The 17,447-nt window shown below is 40.3% G+C and overlaps 1 protein-coding gene across 3 annotated transcripts in view; it reads left to right on the top strand.

Annotated features, from left to right (window-relative positions):
* mtr (5-methyltetrahydrofolate-homocysteine methyltransferase) overlaps positions 1-17,447 on the top strand; it is a 148,564-nt gene that overhangs the window by 44,034 nt on the left and 87,083 nt on the right. For all 3 annotated transcript variants that reach the window (XM_034194168.1, XM_034194169.1, XM_034194167.1), the window contains exons 9-12: positions 2,596-2,696; positions 3,462-3,523; positions 14,439-14,506; positions 14,725-14,804. In XM_034194168.1, the coding sequence (XP_034050059.1) occupies positions 2,596-2,696; positions 3,462-3,523; positions 14,439-14,506; positions 14,725-14,804 (311 nt within the window). The remainder of the gene's footprint in view (positions 1-2,595; positions 2,697-3,461; positions 3,524-14,438; positions 14,507-14,724; positions 14,805-17,447) is intronic.

The raw sequence follows: 17,447 nt of genomic DNA, 5'->3' as shown, positions 1-17,447 counted from the left end.
TGTTGGTCTCTGTGTCTGACTGATGATTTAATGGACTTTTGTTGGTCTCTGTGTCTGACTGATGATTTAATGGATGTTGTTCGTCTCTGTGTCTGACTGATGATTTAATGGATGTTGTTCGTCTCTGTGTCTGACTGATGATTTAATGGATGTTGTTCGTCTCTGTGTCTGACTGATGATTTAATGGATGTTGTTTGTCTCTGTGTCTGACTGATGATTTAATGGACTGTTGTTGGTCTCTGTGTCTGACTGATGATTTAATGGATGTTGTTCGTCTCTGTGTCTGACTGATGATTTAATGGATGTTGTTCGTCTCTGTGTCTGACTGATGATTTAATGGACTGTTGTTGGTCTCTGTGTCTGACTGATGATTTAATGGACTGTTGTTGGTCTCTGTGTCTGACTGATGATTTAATGGACTGTTGTTGGTCTCTGTGTCTGACTGATGATTTAATGGTTGTTGTTGGCCTCTGTGTCTGACTGATGATTTAATGGATGTTGTTCGTCTCTGTGTCTGACTGATGATTTAATGGACTGTTGTTGGTCTCTGTGTCTGACTGATGATTTAATGGATGTTGTTGGTCTCTGTGTCTGACTGATGATTTAATGGATGTTGTTGGTCTCTGTGTCTGACTGATGATTTAATGGATGTTGTTGGTCTCTGTGTCTGACTGATGATTTAATGGATGTTGTTGGCCTCTGTGTCTGACTGATGATTTAATGGATGTTGTTGGTCTCTGTGTCTGACTGATGATTTAATGGATGTTGTTGGTCTCTGTGTCTGACTGATGATTTAATGGACTTTTGTTGGCCTCTGTGTCAGACTGATGATTTAATGGATGTTGTTGGTCTCTGTGTCTGACTGATGATTTAATGGATGTTGTTGGCCTCTGTGTCTGACTGATGATTTAATGGACTTTTGTTGGCCTCTGTGTCTGACTGATGATTTAATGGACTTTTGTTGGCCTCTGTGTCTGACTGATGATTTAATGGACTTTTGTTGGCCTCTGTGTCTGACTGATGATTTAATGGACTTTTGTTGGCCTCTGTGTCTGACTGATGATTTAATGGATGTTGTTGGTCTCTGTGTCTGACTGATGATTTAATGGACCTTTGTTGGTCTCTGTGTCTGACTGATGATTTAATGGACCTTTGTTGGTCTCTGTGTCTGACTGATGATTTAATGGACCTTTGTTGGTCTCTGTGTCTGACTGATGATTTAATGGATGTTGTTCGTCTCTGTGTCTGACTGATGATTTAATGGATGTTGTTCGTCTCTGTGTCTGACTGATGATTTAATGGATGTTGTTCGTCTCTGTGTCTGACTGATGATTTAATGGATGTTGTTTGTCTCTGTGTCTGACTGATGATTTAATGGACTGTTGTTGGTCTCTGTGTCTGACTGATGATTTAATGGATGTTGTTCGTCTCTGTGTCTGACTGATGATTTAATGGATGTTGTTCGTCTCTGTGTCTGACTGATGATTTAATGGACTGTTGTTGGTCTCTGTGTCTGACTGATGATTTAATGGACTGTTGTTGGTCTCTGTGTCTGACTGATGATTTAATGGACTGTTGTTGGTCTCTGTGTCTGACTGATGATTTAATGGACTGTTGTTGGTCTCTGTGTCTGACTGATGATTTAATGGATGTTGTTGGTCTCTGTGTCAGACTGATGATTTAATGGATGTTGTTGGTCTCTGTGTCTGACTGATGATTTAATGGATGTTGTTGGTCTCTGTGTCTGACTGATGATTTAATGGTTGTTGTTGGCCTCTGTGTCTGACTGATGATTTAATGGACTGTTGTTGGTCTCTGTGTCTGACTGATGATTTAATGGACTGTTGTTGGTCTCTGTGTCTGACTGATGATTTAATGGATGTTGTTGGTCTCTGTGTCTGACTGATGATTTAATGGACTGTTGTTGGTCTCTGTGTCTGACTGATGATTTAATGGACTGTTGTTGGTCTCTGTGTCTGACTGATGATTTAATGGACTGTTGTTGGTCTCTGTGTCTGACTGATGATTTAATGGACTGTTGTTGGTCTCTGTGTCTGACTGATGATTTAATGGACTGTTGTTGGTCTCTGTGTCTGACTGATGATTTAATGGATGTTGTTGGTCTCTGTGTCTGACTGATGATTTAATGGTTGTTGTTGGCCTCTGTGTCTGACTGATGATTTAATGGACTTTTGTTGGTCTCTGTGTCAGACTGATGATTTAATGGATGTTGTTCGTCTCTGTGTCTGACTGATGATTTAATGGATGTTGTTCGTCTCTGTGTCTGACTGATGATTTAATGGATGTTGTTGGTCTCTGTGTCTGACTGATGATTTAATGGATGTTGTTGGTCTCTGTGTCTGACTGATGATTTAATGGATGTTGTTGGTCTCTGTGTCTGACTGATGATTTAATGGTTGTTGTTGGCCTCTGTGTCTGACTGATGATTTAATGGACTTTTGTTGGTCTCTGTGTCTGACTGATGATTTAATGGACTTTTGTTGGTCTCTGTGTCTGACTGATGATTTAATGGATGTTGTTGGTCTCTGTGTCTGACTGATGATTTAATGGTTGTTGTTGGCCTCTGTGTTGCAGCATTGGCTTGAACTGTGCTCTCGGGGCCACAGAGATGAGGCCTTTCATTGAAGCTTTGGGGAATTGCACCACAGCGTTCGTTCTCTGCTACCCGAATGCAGGTAAATATCACTAAATGGCTTCATATTTCAGCATTGCACTGACCTGAACAGGGATGGGACTCGATAATTACCAGTAGTTCAGTTTTAGAAGCTGTTCCAGTCCATCACCGTCGTATTCCTCAGACATGATCCGTTCTTCTGTTCAGTGTCGGCGTGTTGTTCTTTCACTGTTGCTTTGCCGAGATGTACTGGTATGATGTCACATCATGTGATAACAAGGAAAACAGCTGCACTGACCTTGAAAAACTGTCAGCCTGCATTTTCCACACAGAAAATAGATCAGGGATATAAAGGTTTTCAGTAAAGAATGAAAACTTCATGCAGGAAGTTGAAGGTGGAATGAAAACAGTTACAGCTGCACACTTTTTTTTTGCATCTACTGTGAAACCCAGAGCTGCTTGCTTGTGGAAGCTCCACCCATCGACCTTAAAAAGGTTGTAATTAACCCCGATAAACCCAACTAACTCAATTAACCCTGGAATACATACAAGTATACAGTTCTGTAAAACTTCCTCTGCTTCAACTGGGCAAATACTTGCACTGAGTGTGTGTTGACCTTCAGGTGGTGCAGATTAATTTATGGGATTTTCTTTAACAGACTGAGTCAAATGGATGAAATGTGTTTATTCATAATTTATTCTTAATAGACTGAATTGATCGATACACTATGATATGGGTCAAGCCAGTGTTTCACCTGCATTTTAAGTTAGTTAAATTGAAATAAATAACAGAATAAATTCATTGCATGTTATGTTGTTCTGATAGGTCTTCCCAACACTTTTGGAGGATATGACGAAACACCAGAAGTAACAGCCTCCTGTTTAAAGGTTTGTACAGTTGTTCACTATAAATTAGTGTGATCATGGCACATTTATTGACTTTGATCTCAGTCCACACTCCTGGAGCTCCAGTTGTGTCCAGTCACCACCAGCTGATACGTCTCTGGGACTGTGATCTGCATTTTATTTTCCAAGGCATGTCTTGGTCTCGTTTAGTGTCCCATTGGACTCCATACAAACAGAATGATCAAAGCAGATGACCACACACTTGTGTTCTCATCTCCTTGAAAATCTGTAGTTGCACCAAGAAGGGTATCTAGCATGAAGCTTTTGAAAACACATCACGGGGATCTATGCTGGATCCACTGTGGCATCCCTGAAGGAAAACAGAAGCAGCCAAAGAATCACATGTCCTTAGTGGCAGTGAAGTCAGGTCCAGTCTGGGAGCATGTGCTGGTGTCACATGTCACTGCAGCCACCACACCACAGAACTGCCTTTGGTCCTGAATGGGAACCACTCAGGCAGACAACCAACCCCTCCTCACTTTTTGAAAGTAATCATCCACCTGCTGCAGCCAAGTGGAGCATGGACATCCCCTTGGACTTCTCCAGATGCTGGGACACTGAACAGTGAGGCACATGCACACTTTGATAACACACAGAGATCACACTAAGTAATACTTGTCATCCAAGGCTCTCTAAGTAACCGTTCATTTGAAACAAAGCCGCCAGCAGCACGAAAGGGATCCCCTGAAGAGACGTGGTACACTTTAGCTCACTGGTTTGTCTCGCAAACATATTGTAAGACAGAAAGCGCCAGGTCCCTGAAGACTGCAAAGATGTAAACATTGTGAAACACATCTGTCCAGTGACCTCGTGACTCCATGAGCTCTTAACCTCAAATGCTAACACTCCTATTGCATACGGAAACTGTTCTGATGGCCGAGACCAGAAAAACCCGGGTCTTTGTCTTGATCCTGGCCAATGTTGCCACAGTTACTATGAAAAAGATATCCACTTACTGATTACACCTTGAAAAAGTAACTAGTTCCTTTACTGATTGCTCAGTTTTAAAAGTAACTAAGTTAGGTTTGTAGTTATTTTATTAGTTACATTCACCAGCTGCTGACAACACCCCTCTGCCACCTCAACATGAAAATGATAACACATTTTGCCAGTACTCACTTTACTGGAAGTGTATTTTAAACACTAACATAAAAAATGTATGTCCTGACATTTTAAGTTGAACTTAAATGCTATTTTCTGAAAATAGAGTTTTATGTAAAACATGAAATAAAGTCAGTCTTTCTTGACTTAAATGAACACAAATACTTGTTTTGTAAAAAATAAAGACAGACTTTTTTCTTGACCTCATATTTAACTGTTGACAGCACTGTAATGGTAAAACTTACAATTTGTAACCTACATTGTTTATAAATGTAACTATTAACCTGTTTTGCCCCTCAGGCAACAATTGTTGCCGAAGTGTATCACTGTCATTTTCTACTCACAATAAACAAATCTCAAAGGTCCTAATGCAACTTTTTCAACTTATTAAAAAAAAAAAAAATCTGGGCATAAATGGGTTAAATTCTTTCTAACATTTTTTTAACCATTTTTCTAACATTTAAATTCTTTCTAAACATCTTAGTTGTTGAAATTATTATCAGTAGTAGTAGTAGTAGTAGCAGTATGAAAAAATATCTTAATCTAGGGGTGTTGTGGAGGGCTGCGCCCCCCACGCCCCCTTTCCATCTGGATTTGCCCTTGGTTTGCTGTCTGAGCAGGAAGAATGGATAACATGTATTATGCAGAAAAGATGACCAGATTGACAAGTAAGAAAGTTTTATCTCAGTTTTTTTTTTCATCATGTTGTCCTTAGAAAGAGAATTTTGGTGGAAAAAGAGCATGAGTATTTGTTAACGTGTTGTGGGTCTTTAGCTGTTTTTAGCGAGGGCACTTACAGAGTGGCACACAGTTTTAAAGGAAAAAAAATGTAAAAATGTCTTAATAAAGATCAGTGCAGGTGTGCTGTTGTCACTGCGCTTTGAGAGACAACTGTTTTTTCAACTCGGAGCTGCTGCACAAAACAGATGAACAGCTCACTGCATCAAATGCTAAAAGTGGGAAAAGTGGGCAGTTCAGCTGAACCCACAGACCACTCACACCATCTCTGCAATCAGCATCCCCGATTTATATTTTATAAAGATACAAAAATAATTGTAATGCACAGTGACTTGGAGAAGTAACTTTAATCAGATTATTGATTTTCAGATATTAATGCGTTAGTTTACTTGTTACTGAAAAAGCGGTCAGATGAGAGTAACAGGTTACTAAGTAACACGTTACCAGCATCACCCATCCTGGAAAACGCAAACCCACACACTGTACTCTTTTACTTAGCTTCTGATGTACTGTAAAAAGGGTATCCACAGATTCCACAAAGCTCATCTTACACAACCTAAAATTAGTGTGTTGAGGGAAAAATCCTTGGTCACTCATAATGGGTTTGTGACAAATTAAAGAGAAAGGAGAGCCAGTGATGCACATCATTGCATTGAGATAACCCTGGTATTAAAGGACTCACCAGAACTGGACTGGCTTCTCTCAGTGGTGGACTATTGAGCAGATAAACCGGCCACAACCAGGTGCTCCTCGCTAGATTCTGACAGAGGAGTGAAAAAAATCAGAAGAGTTGTTTAAGAGCCAAGGACCACTTCATAAAGACCTGGAATTAATAGGTACATTTGTTTCAAAATAAACGATGCATAAATCACTCAGCCATCATGGCCTGTATGCTCACCATGCAAGATTCCATTGCTCAAGTAAAAGCATGTTGACGCGCCTTTAAAGTTTGCTGCACAACATTTAGTCAAGCCTGCGAAATACTGGGAGAATATGGTCAGATGAGACCAAAATTGAACTCTTTGGATGCCATAATACACACCATGTTTGTAGTTCAAATGGCCCCAAAAACACCATAACAATAATGAAGTTTGGAAGTGGAACATCATGATGCGGGGCTGTTTTTCAGCACATGACACTGATGAATTGAAAAATATAGAGACATTGTTGATTAAAAATCTACCAGGATGATGAAGATGAAACAAGGGTGGACATTTCAGCAAGACAAATAAAAAAGTACTAATTCAGACTTCCGGTCGGGACTCGATGATAGCGGCAGCTTAAAAACATCACTCCCCGACTTTTACGTTGGGTGAAGCCCTGAGTGGTGAATTTTGCCGTGTAATCCCTAAAATATCAAGGCATAAATGGGCTTTTGATAATGACAAGAGGAAAGGCGAAAAAATCTTCTAGAATCACTGAGATACACACGGATGAAGAAGAGCGGGGTAAGCTAACACCAGAGCTAACCGAGCTAACAGAGGTGCATGCGGAGGAGGAACGGGCAGTGCACAGGTCGAACCCTGGAAAATGTCTGAGCTGGAGACTGTTCTGTGTGAAATTAGGGAATTTCGCCGTGAAACAGTGGAAAATCTGAAAGATATCAGGGCAGATATAAAAACGGCCAATAGCAGAATTGATGAAGCGGAAAGACGTATTGAAGGGACTGAGGACCGAGTCCAGTGCATTGAGCAAGCGACGTGAGCTGATCAAGATCCAGAGAAGGCTGGAGGAGTGGTTGGTGGACCAGGATGGACAGGGCAGACGCGAAAATATACGTCTGCACAACATCAGAGAACAGGCTGAGGAGATGGGCACATTCGTGGAAACTTTACTCCGGGAAAAACTCGAGCTGCCACCGACATTTGCACTCCGAGTGGAGAGAGCACACAGAGCACTCGGACCACGTCCCCCACCTATGCCCCTCCATGCTCGATTATTGTGAAGCTGTCAAGTTATAAATGTAAAGAGGAAATCATAAAGAAGGCGTGGGGAATGAGAGGCTTCATGTTTGAGGAGCAACAGGTGTATGTGGATCATGATTATGCACCCGAAGTCATGAAAAGGAGAAAGGAATACGCTGAAGCAAAGCGAGTGCTGAGAGAGAAAAAAAATCAGATTCCAGACGCCCTTTCCCACGAAGCTTCGCGTTTTCTATGAAGATGAAACTCGCTTGTATACCACGGCAGCAGAGGCAACTAAGGATATGGTGGCGAGGGGTCTCCAGGTCCGGATCGTCAGACCCGTGGACGACCCCCTGGAGAGGCTGTCTCGTTTGATGTGGCGCTCTACTCGAGGAGGGGACAAACCGGACCAGGCAGCATCTTTGGGATATAAGGAGAAACTGCAAGCCTTCAACTACAGAAGAGCGGGGGAAGAGGACCAGTAAGCCACTGGACCAATAGGACCTTCTCTCATCAAGATAACAGTGTGGTGTTATGGAAATTATGTTGAAAATGACTGTGTGTATATGTTTCCAACAGAGAGGGAGCCTTCCTCTATTTAGTTAATTTATCAGTCGGGGAGTTTGTTTATTTCAAAGTGGACATGAACAGGGCCAAATATGGTCACAAGGGCCCCCTACCCTACGAGGATAGGGGTTATCCCTCAGAGCTGGTACTTTGCTCTACAAAGGTCTCCTTTTGGACCTCATGTTTGGAAGTCTTGAGTATACTTAGTTCAAAGTTGTTCTTCTATATTCATTACTGTTCCAAATGTTTGTTTTACGTAGCACATAGGGTGAAAGGAATAACGATATTTATATTATGTAACATAGAATGGCATCACAGAGTACTCATGTAAAAGTAGCCTCATACAATGTTAATGGTCTCCTCAGTCCAATCAAGAGGGGCAAGGTGTTGAGCAAGATGAAAAAAGAGGGTGTAGAAGTGCTATATTTACAGGAGACCCACATGACTGATAAAGAACATGAAAAACTCAAGAGAAATGGATATAATCAGGAATTTTCATCTTCATATCAGTCAGGGCATAGAAGAGGGGTTTGTATATTAATATCCAATAGAATAAGTTTCGAAATGCTTAAAACTATAAAGGATAAGGAAGGTCGATATGTAATAGTTATAGGTAGATTAGAGGGAGTTCTGGTTACATTGCTCAATATCTATGCCCCCCCAGGCTCAGATTGGAGTTTCTTCAAACTCCTCTTTGATCTGGTGATAACTGAGAGTGAAGGAGTGTTAATAGGGGGAGGTGATCTAAATCAGCGTCTTAATTCGAATTTAGATTCGACAGGGAAAACCCAACAAAAGACCACTACTGGTAAAAGAATTTCTAAATTATTGTCAGAACATGGGATTTTAGATATATGGTGGGACCTAAATCCACTCAAAAAAGATTACACCTATTATTCAGCTCCTCATGCTCTGTATTCATGAATTGATTATTTTTTTAATTAACTCAAAAGATCGTTATAGAGTAAAAGAATGTTATATGGGGGTTATGGACCTATCTGATCACTGCCCAATATTTTTAAAAATATTCACAGGGACTGAAAAGAAAACAACAGTATGGAGACTAAATTCAAGTTTGCTCAACAGTCAGATGAAAGAGGAAATTGAGAGGAATATTTGCAAATATATTAAAGAAAACGATAACGGTGAAGTGTCTCCACCTATAGTATGGGACGCATGCAAGGTGGTATTGAGGGGAAAGTTGATAGCAAAATCTGCTCACATAAAAAGAACGAGACAAGCCGAACTAAAACAATTACAAGCACATTTGGAAAAAAAAGGAAAGAGAGCATAAAAACAAAGTTGATGATAAAACTAATGAAGAATTAAAAATAATACGGGCAAAAATTAATGACATTTTTTCTCAAGAAATCCAGAAAAAAATGATTTACACAAAGCAAAGATATTATGAGGCGGGGAGTAAATCTACAAAATTACTTTCGTATAAACTTAAAAAGCAACAGACATTAAGACAAATTTGTAAGATGAAAGACCCTAAAACAAAGCAAATGGTATACAAAACAGAGGATGTACATAGATGCTTTGAAGATTATTATGCCAAGTTGTATGCACAAACAGAAAATAACAATGAATCTCAAATAGACACGTATTTAGACAAGTTACATTTGCCACAAATAACAGAGGAGCAGAATAAGAAATTAATTGCTCTAATAACGGTGGAATAAATCAATTCAGCCATTTCTAGATTTAAATCTGACACCAGTCCTGGTGCAGATGGTTATGGCTCCGAATGGTATAAAGTATACAGGAAAACCTTAATCCCTTTATTACAAAAAACTTTTAGTTGGATTTTACAGGGTGGGACAATTGTTATGTGTCAGACGCAGCCCGGAGAACCGACCAGCGTTTGAAGGACCCAGTATAAAATAAGCAGAGCACGGTACAAAGGATAACTGAGTTTAATAAACATAACAGTGATGTGATAAATATACAAACAAATAAGTGCGCGGTCTGCGAGGTGGTAAATGGTGTGCTCCCAGCAGCACTAACGGTCCGGAGCCAGAACCAGGTCGGACCCAAGGACCCCGCCGACACCCCCCAGGTGGCCGCGACAAACCGAGTCTGTGAATGAAGAAATCATCATGTGAGTCCACACTCTACACACAGAGGGACCGCTCAAAGGTGTACAAACAGCAAACACTTCCTGGCTTAATTACTAATCAGCTTCCCACCCTGCAGGCATGGAACACCTTGTTCACAAACTCACTGCAGTGGAAGCTGATTAAAACGACTAACATAACAGCTCAATATAATAAGGTGTGAGGGACACCACATTTACTGACTGTACAAATGTTAGTCACAAAACCCAACGTACCTCAGGAAGTGTGCTGACGAGCGTGAGACCTCACCCTCTCCTCTTTCACAGACCATGCATCAAACCTGGACGTTCTCTGCATCCACTGATGATGAGATGACTCTCAAGACGACGATCTCACCCGTCTGGTCACAAGGTCGAGTCTCTGGCAAATACACACTGTGTACTCCAGACTTAAATGCCACCATGTTCCAATCCGTGTAGATGCACCACAGCTGTGAGTCCTGACGAGCTGCACGTGATCAGCCTCAGGTGATCAGGGTGAGGTCCTGATAAACTCAGCTACACAGCCACTTAGTCCCAAATGCGCACCACCTGGGAGGAAAACCAAAAGACAGAAACAGAAGACAAACAAAAGCCAGCCAGGCACGCCAGCCACAACAACAATTCCAAATTCTTGGAGGGAAGCAATCATTTCCATTATTGCAAAAGAGGGTAAGGACGTAACAAATTGCTCTAGCTACCGACCTATTAGTGTACTTAATGTGGATTATAGAATTTTTACAGCAATTTTAGCTCGAAGAATGGAGGACATATTATTATAAAGCAAAGGCAAACACATGACAACATTCGCCGTACATTACTTATTCTGCAACACATCAAAGAAAGAAACCTGGAGGCTGCCATATTGGGAATGGATGCAGAAAAAGCATTTGAATCCGTTAAGTGGGAATTTTTATTTAGAGTAATGAAAAAATTTAACTTTCATGATGGTTATATTGAGATTGTTCGATCTCTGTATGTGGACCCAATAGCAAGGATCAAAGTCAATGGTAGTCTGTCAAAGGTAATGTAATTAGAGAGGGGTTGTCGTCAAGGCTGCTCAGTCAGTCCGTTATTATTTGATATTTTTTTGGAACCGCTAAGCCAGTGGATAAAACAGTGTGTCAGTATCAAGGGAATAACCGTATCAGGAATAGAGCAGAAATTAGCGTTGTTCGCAGATGATGTCTTGATCTACCTGGAGAACCAAACTCATCACTATCAGTCCTGATGTCATTCTTGGCAGAGTTTGGAAAGCTGTCAGGATATAAAATTAATGTGCAGAAAACCCAAGCTCTATCATATAATTATATACCAAACCAATTTATAAAACAAAATTATCCAATTAATTGGGAGCAGCAATCAATGAAGTACCTGGGCATTCACCTTACAAAAGATCTTGGACATTTGAAAATCTCAAATTATGACAAGGTGATGTCTAACATCAAAGCAGACTTTTCAAAATGGAACTTAATCCCTTTCTTAGGCCTGGTGTCAAGAGTTGAGGTGATTAAGATGAATATTTTGCCATGGTTGTTATATATATTTCAAAATCTTCCTATTGAATTAACTGAGAGGGACTTTAAAGAATGGGACAAATTAAAATCTAGATACATATTGCAGGGGGCAAGACCACGTATTAAATACAGAACTTTACAATTGCCAAAAAAACATGGAGGTCTAGCTTTACCATGCCTCAAGAGCTACTATCAAGCTGCTCAGTTGAAGGTGTTGATGGGTTTGTGTGATGCAGAATATGTAGCGAAACTGAAAGATATTGAGGGGAAAATGGAGCCACCAGTACAAGCTCTGATGTGTGATTTGCAATTACAGGTAAACTGGAGACAAAATGTGAACCCTTTGCTGCGGGTTTCTCTGGGAATCTGGTCTGAAATTTTGAAAAAGTATTATTGCCACCATATAAAAATGCAGGCTTTTGAGATGGATTGCATATGATACTGATTTTGTACCAAATGCATTGGACAGCACATTTAAATTGTGGGGAAATGGTCCAAGAATGCACTGGGAGATAATCAAAAGAGATGATGTAATGAGTTTCCAACAAGTAAAAGATGTCTTTCATCTTGGAAATCAGGATTTCCATAGGTGCCTGCAGCTAAGGCATTATTTAAAGCAAGAAATGAAAAATAAGGATATGAATATTACTCGGTCATATATACTCAAACTTATCCTAGATGCTTATAAATCAGAATTAAGTTGCAACGTTATTTCAAAATTATATACAGCTTTAGAGGAGTTAAAGGGGGATGCCACAGGATATGTCAAAGAAAGGTGGGAGAGGGAAGCAAACATTTTAATTTCAGAGGGGGACTGGGATCAGATACTCCAGTATCAATGGAAAACAACAAGCTGAGAATATGGCTGGAAAAATGTAATAAGGTTTTTCTTAACACCTGCTCAAAGAAAATATGCAGACACAAAATGTTGGAGATCATGTGGGAAAGACACAGCGGATCACTTTCACATCTTTTGGGGTTGCCCTTTAATGACTCAGTATTGGTCTGAAATCAAAAACATTATAGATGAAGTAGTACGGGTCAGAATCCCATTAAGTTTTGAAATGTTATATTTGACTAATATAGAAATGTTACATTTAAGAAGAAAAGATGACTATAAAATTATGAGAATCATGCTTTTAGCTAGTAAAAAAGCAGTCACCAAAAGATGGCGAACAGATCAGATCCCAAAGGTGGAGGAATAGGTTGATGTCATGTTAAATATATACACTATGGAAAAAGTAACGGCATCTGTTAGATTGGAAGTTGACAAATTCAATAATGTATGGAAAGGATGGCTACAATACATTAGACAATATAGATCTGACTTTATATAGGATTTTGCCACATACATATTAAATAAGAATGGGGGAGGGGGGTACAAAAATGTGTAAATGCTGTAGGTGAATCTGCTTTCTATGTTTTGAACATATTTAAATGGACTTTCACATAGTGGACTTATGAATAAGATTATTTCTTTACACCCGGGTTCAATGCTACAGTTCTCGCTTATTTAAAGAAAGTTTTCACAAATGTTAATTATTTTTGGGATGCTACCAAGTTCAGTCTGTGCAAATGTTTATGTGTAAAATTGTATCCTTTTGAAAACTAAAATAAAGTATAAATTGAAAAAAAAAAAAGTACTAATTCTTTCACGAAACACACAGTCAAGGAAAATCAACTGGTGTCAGAGAATGAAAATAAAGCTGCCAGAATGGTCCAGCCAATCACCTGATCTGGGCCAAAATCACACCTGATCAATGCATGTGACTAGTTTCTCCATACTGGAGGCATCTTGGGGCTTCATTACCAACAAAGGCTTTTGTATGACATACAATTCCAATGAAGTTGGGACGTTGTGTGAAATGTAAATAAATACAGAATACAATGATTTGCAAATCCTCTTCAACCTATATTCAATTGAATGCACCACAAAGACAAGATATTTAATGTTCAAACTGATCAACTTTATTGTTTTTGTGCAAATATTTGCTCATTTTGAAATGGATGCCTCCAACACATTTCAAAAAAGGTGATGTAACACAGTGGTAAACATACCACTGTCCCACATCACCTTTCCTTCTAACAACACTCAATAAGTGTTTGGGAACTGAGGACACTAATTGTGAGTGTCATGATTGGGTATAAAAGGAGCATCCCCAAAAGGCTCAGCCATTTACAAGCAAAGATGGGGCGAGGATCACCACTTTGTGAACAACTGCGTTAAAAAATAGTCCAACAGTTTAAGAACAATGTTTCTGAATGTTCAATTGCAAGGAATTTAGGGATTCTATCATCTACAGTCCATAATATAATCAGAAGATTCAGAGAATCTGGAGAAATTTCTACACGTAAGTGGCAACGCCGAAAACCAACATTGAATGCCCGTGACCTTGGATCCCTCAGGTGGCACTGCATTAAAAACCGACATTATTGTGTAAAGGATCTTACTGCATGGGCTCAGGAACACTTCAGAAAACCATTGTCAGTCAACACAGTTCGTCGCGACATCTACAAGTGCAAGTTAAAACACAGTAAATATACCACTGTCTCAGTTTTTTTTGAAACGTGTTGCAGGCATCCATTTCAAAATGAGCAAATATTTGCACAAAAACAATAAAGTTTATCAGTTTGAATATTAAATATCTTGTCTTTGTGGTGTATTCAATTGAATATAGGTTGAAGAAGATTTGCAAATCATTGTATTCTGTTTTTTATTTACATTTTACACAACATCCCAACTTCATTGGAATTGGGGTTGTATTAAATAAATTTCAGTTAGCATGTTCAGTAGTTTTTCCCTGTGTCATTCCATGTTATTACACATACACGTGTTCAGTACTTATTTTACCTGCTGTAAATTACATCAATTCAAATGACATATGCCAGGGTACTGTATAGCAAAAATAAATGAAGTTCCAACCTCTCACAGAAAGAATCTGGGATTGATTTCTTCTTGTGTCTGTCTGCAGGAGTTTGCGTCTGATGGGCTCTTGAATATTGTGGGCGGTTGTTGTGGGACTACTCCAGCACACATTAGGTCAATATTCTCTGTATTATTTATTTGTGTAATCTTAGTTGTCTTTGTCAAAGTGTTGTCAGTATCTTCTTGAAACTGCATTTATGTCCATAATGCTTTGATCTTGTAAATGTGTGTGTGTTTTAAAGATACTTTTTTTACGCACGTAGTACTCAGCCTTTCTTCATGCATTCTCTGTGCACGCTTTCAAATGTGTAATATTTATCTTCTTCTCACAGAGCGATATGTGAGGCAGTCAAACAGTGCAAACCAAGGACTCCTGCTGCAGATATTTATCAAGACTACTTGCTGCTCTCAGGTACTGTTGGATCAGGTTCAGCCCAGCAAGATATGCTGTCGCTGTCATGACTGTTGCATCACAGCTGGTACGCCCTCACAATGAAAAGTAATATATGTCATCCCGACCTCCTGAAATACCTGCTTGTTTGCCACAAGTCATTATAGATGTGCCCAAAGTATTCTGGAAAGACTTCATGACAAAGACATCTAATCGTTATCACCTTGATTGGCTTGTTTGTCGGACATGTTCCTGAAAACATGTCGCAGCACAATACAACCTTTTCCAACAATGTCATGAATCCATGTCCTCTTCCCAATCACTCTGTGACTTTGTAAATCAAGTGTCTTAAGACATGACTGTCCTTGGAGAAAGAGGTGAATGTTGTCATGAAGGATGGGACCAGTCCGATCCAGTATCAGTAAAGAATGATCATTTAAGCGAGGTCTCATCTGCAGTTGAGGAGCAGTGTTCTCGCTCTTGGGTTCAAATAGTCTGCCGACAAGCACAGATTTTCCAAAAAATGAACTGAATTGTTGCTGAAAATGTGTGGTGAAAAATCAGCCGCTTCAGCGTTCCAAGGCTGTGACACCCTGTGAAACAGCAACTGCTCAGCACACAGCTGAACAGAATTTCTGGGGAAAAAACTCCATCAAAATCCTTCAGTATTAATCCAGAGTTCCTCGCATGAGTGTAGCTGATGATACATTTAGAAATTTATGGTTTATTTTACAGTTGAAAGGCTTTGTGTTACCAGAAAGTTCCAAGTTTGCTCTTAGCAGGCGAGAGAGAGAGGGAGAGGGAGAGAGAGGGACAGAGAAGGAGAGTGGCAGAGAGAGGAGAGCGAGCGAGGGAGGGAGAAAGAAAGACAGAGAGAAGGTTGAGCAAGTGTGCGAGAGAGAGCGAGGGAGACAGAGAGAGGACTTAATTTAAATTTTTTAATTTTTTGCTCCAACACTTGCTTTGACAATGTAAACGTATGTTTCAATTGAAGTTGAATTGAGAGAGAGGCAGAGGGAGAGAGAGGACTTAATTTTTACTCTAACACTTGCTTTGACAATGTAAACATACTTTTCCCATATCAATAAAGCTCCACTGAAATTGAAAATTGAGAAGGAGAGGGAGACAGAGAGAGAGAGAGTGCTGTCTTTTCTCTTTTATGTCTAAAAAAATAAGTGTATAAATAAACAAGTACTTAATTCTTTCACCAAAACATCAAATCTAGGCTTGCATTTTAGATGTGCCTTCTGGCAAATTGTAACTGAACTTTCAGGTCTTACTTAATTGCTGAATCCAAAAAGTTGTTGAGGTCAGACTTCTGTTTAATTATATTATTATTTTTAGTCTAGCCCCTCATGCGAGGGGCTAAGTTCACATGACCCCATTAATAACGAGGAAGAGTAACATGAACCGGCCCGGAGGAAGGCTGGGGCCCCGTCTGGAGCAGGCCAGAACAGAGGGTCAGTCAGCGAGCGTCTGGTGGCAGGGCTTGCCACAGTGCCCGGCTGGACACAGCCCTAAAAGGCAACATAGACTTTCCATCTCAACCCTGTGGGCTCAACACCTGCAGGGGGAACCGTTGGGGTTGGGTGCGCTGTCCCATGGGTGGCACCTGATCTAAGCCCAAGCGGTTGTTTGTTATTGGACTTATGTGCTAGTCACAGACTGTCCATAACGAACACCATGTCCAAACATAAGGATACTCATAAGTGTACATGGTACCAGAGCACCCAAGGCCGAAGATCACTGATCGATTTTGTGATCGTATCATTGATTTGAGGCCACATGTTCTGGACACTCGGGTGAAGAGAGGGGCAGAGCTGTCAACTGATCCCCCATCTGGTGGTGAGTTTGGATCAGAGGGTGGGGGAGGGACTTTGTACAGACACTAGTAAGCCCAAAACTAATAGTGCAACTGAACTGGGAACATCTGGAGGTGCCCACTGTTCATGGATCTTCAACTCGCACCTCTGATGGAGCTTTTCAGGTATCCCTATATCCGTCTCCACCTCTTGGTAATCCTTGGTGTATTCAGGAAAAAAAACAACCAAAACAAAAAACATTGCAAACGTCTCAATAAGACTGAATAATAATGATTACATACCGTGACAGCGGTGTCTCTGATTTCACTCCTGCTGTGTTCACACACAGACGTATAGAATTATTCTTCCACTGTGTGGCGCTGTCTTTTGTCAGCTTACCTTAGCTGTCGGTTTAATTCAGCTTAGCCAATAACAGATAAGCCTAGCTGGTCCACGTCACGGCTCTCCTGTTAACAGCCGCCACACATCACGTTCTATCTGACTCTGTGATCACAGGTGAGGATTTTTTCGGCAAGACTGTGTCCCGCACGTAGGAGCTTAGCTCATAACACGGCGGCACAAACCACAAACCCGGCCAGTTCCACGCTTTCAAGAGAGGAAACATGCTTCATTAGAGTTCTCCTGGCCACACGAATGAAAAGATAAAATCTGTGGTTAGATCCATGTTTTGAAGACCATCTCACACTGTGTTCGGCTTCATTTCTGCAGTCCAAGATGCAGTATAACAAAGAAAAATTTTAAAAACTTAAACTCGTCGAAATCTTATCTTTGGAAAATCTGTTGACCATATATGCATCTAGGCACTAGAGTAACGTCTGGAAGGGGCCCTTACCCCCACATG

The sequence above is a fragment of the Thalassophryne amazonica genome, chromosome 18 (genome assembly GCF_902500255.1).
Source record: "Thalassophryne amazonica chromosome 18, fThaAma1.1, whole genome shotgun sequence".
In the NCBI taxonomy this organism is placed as follows: Eukaryota; Metazoa; Chordata; class Actinopteri; order Batrachoidiformes; family Batrachoididae; genus Thalassophryne; species Thalassophryne amazonica.
The sequence above is the reverse complement of the archived record's forward strand: the minus strand, read 5'-3'. Positions and strand labels throughout refer to the sequence as shown.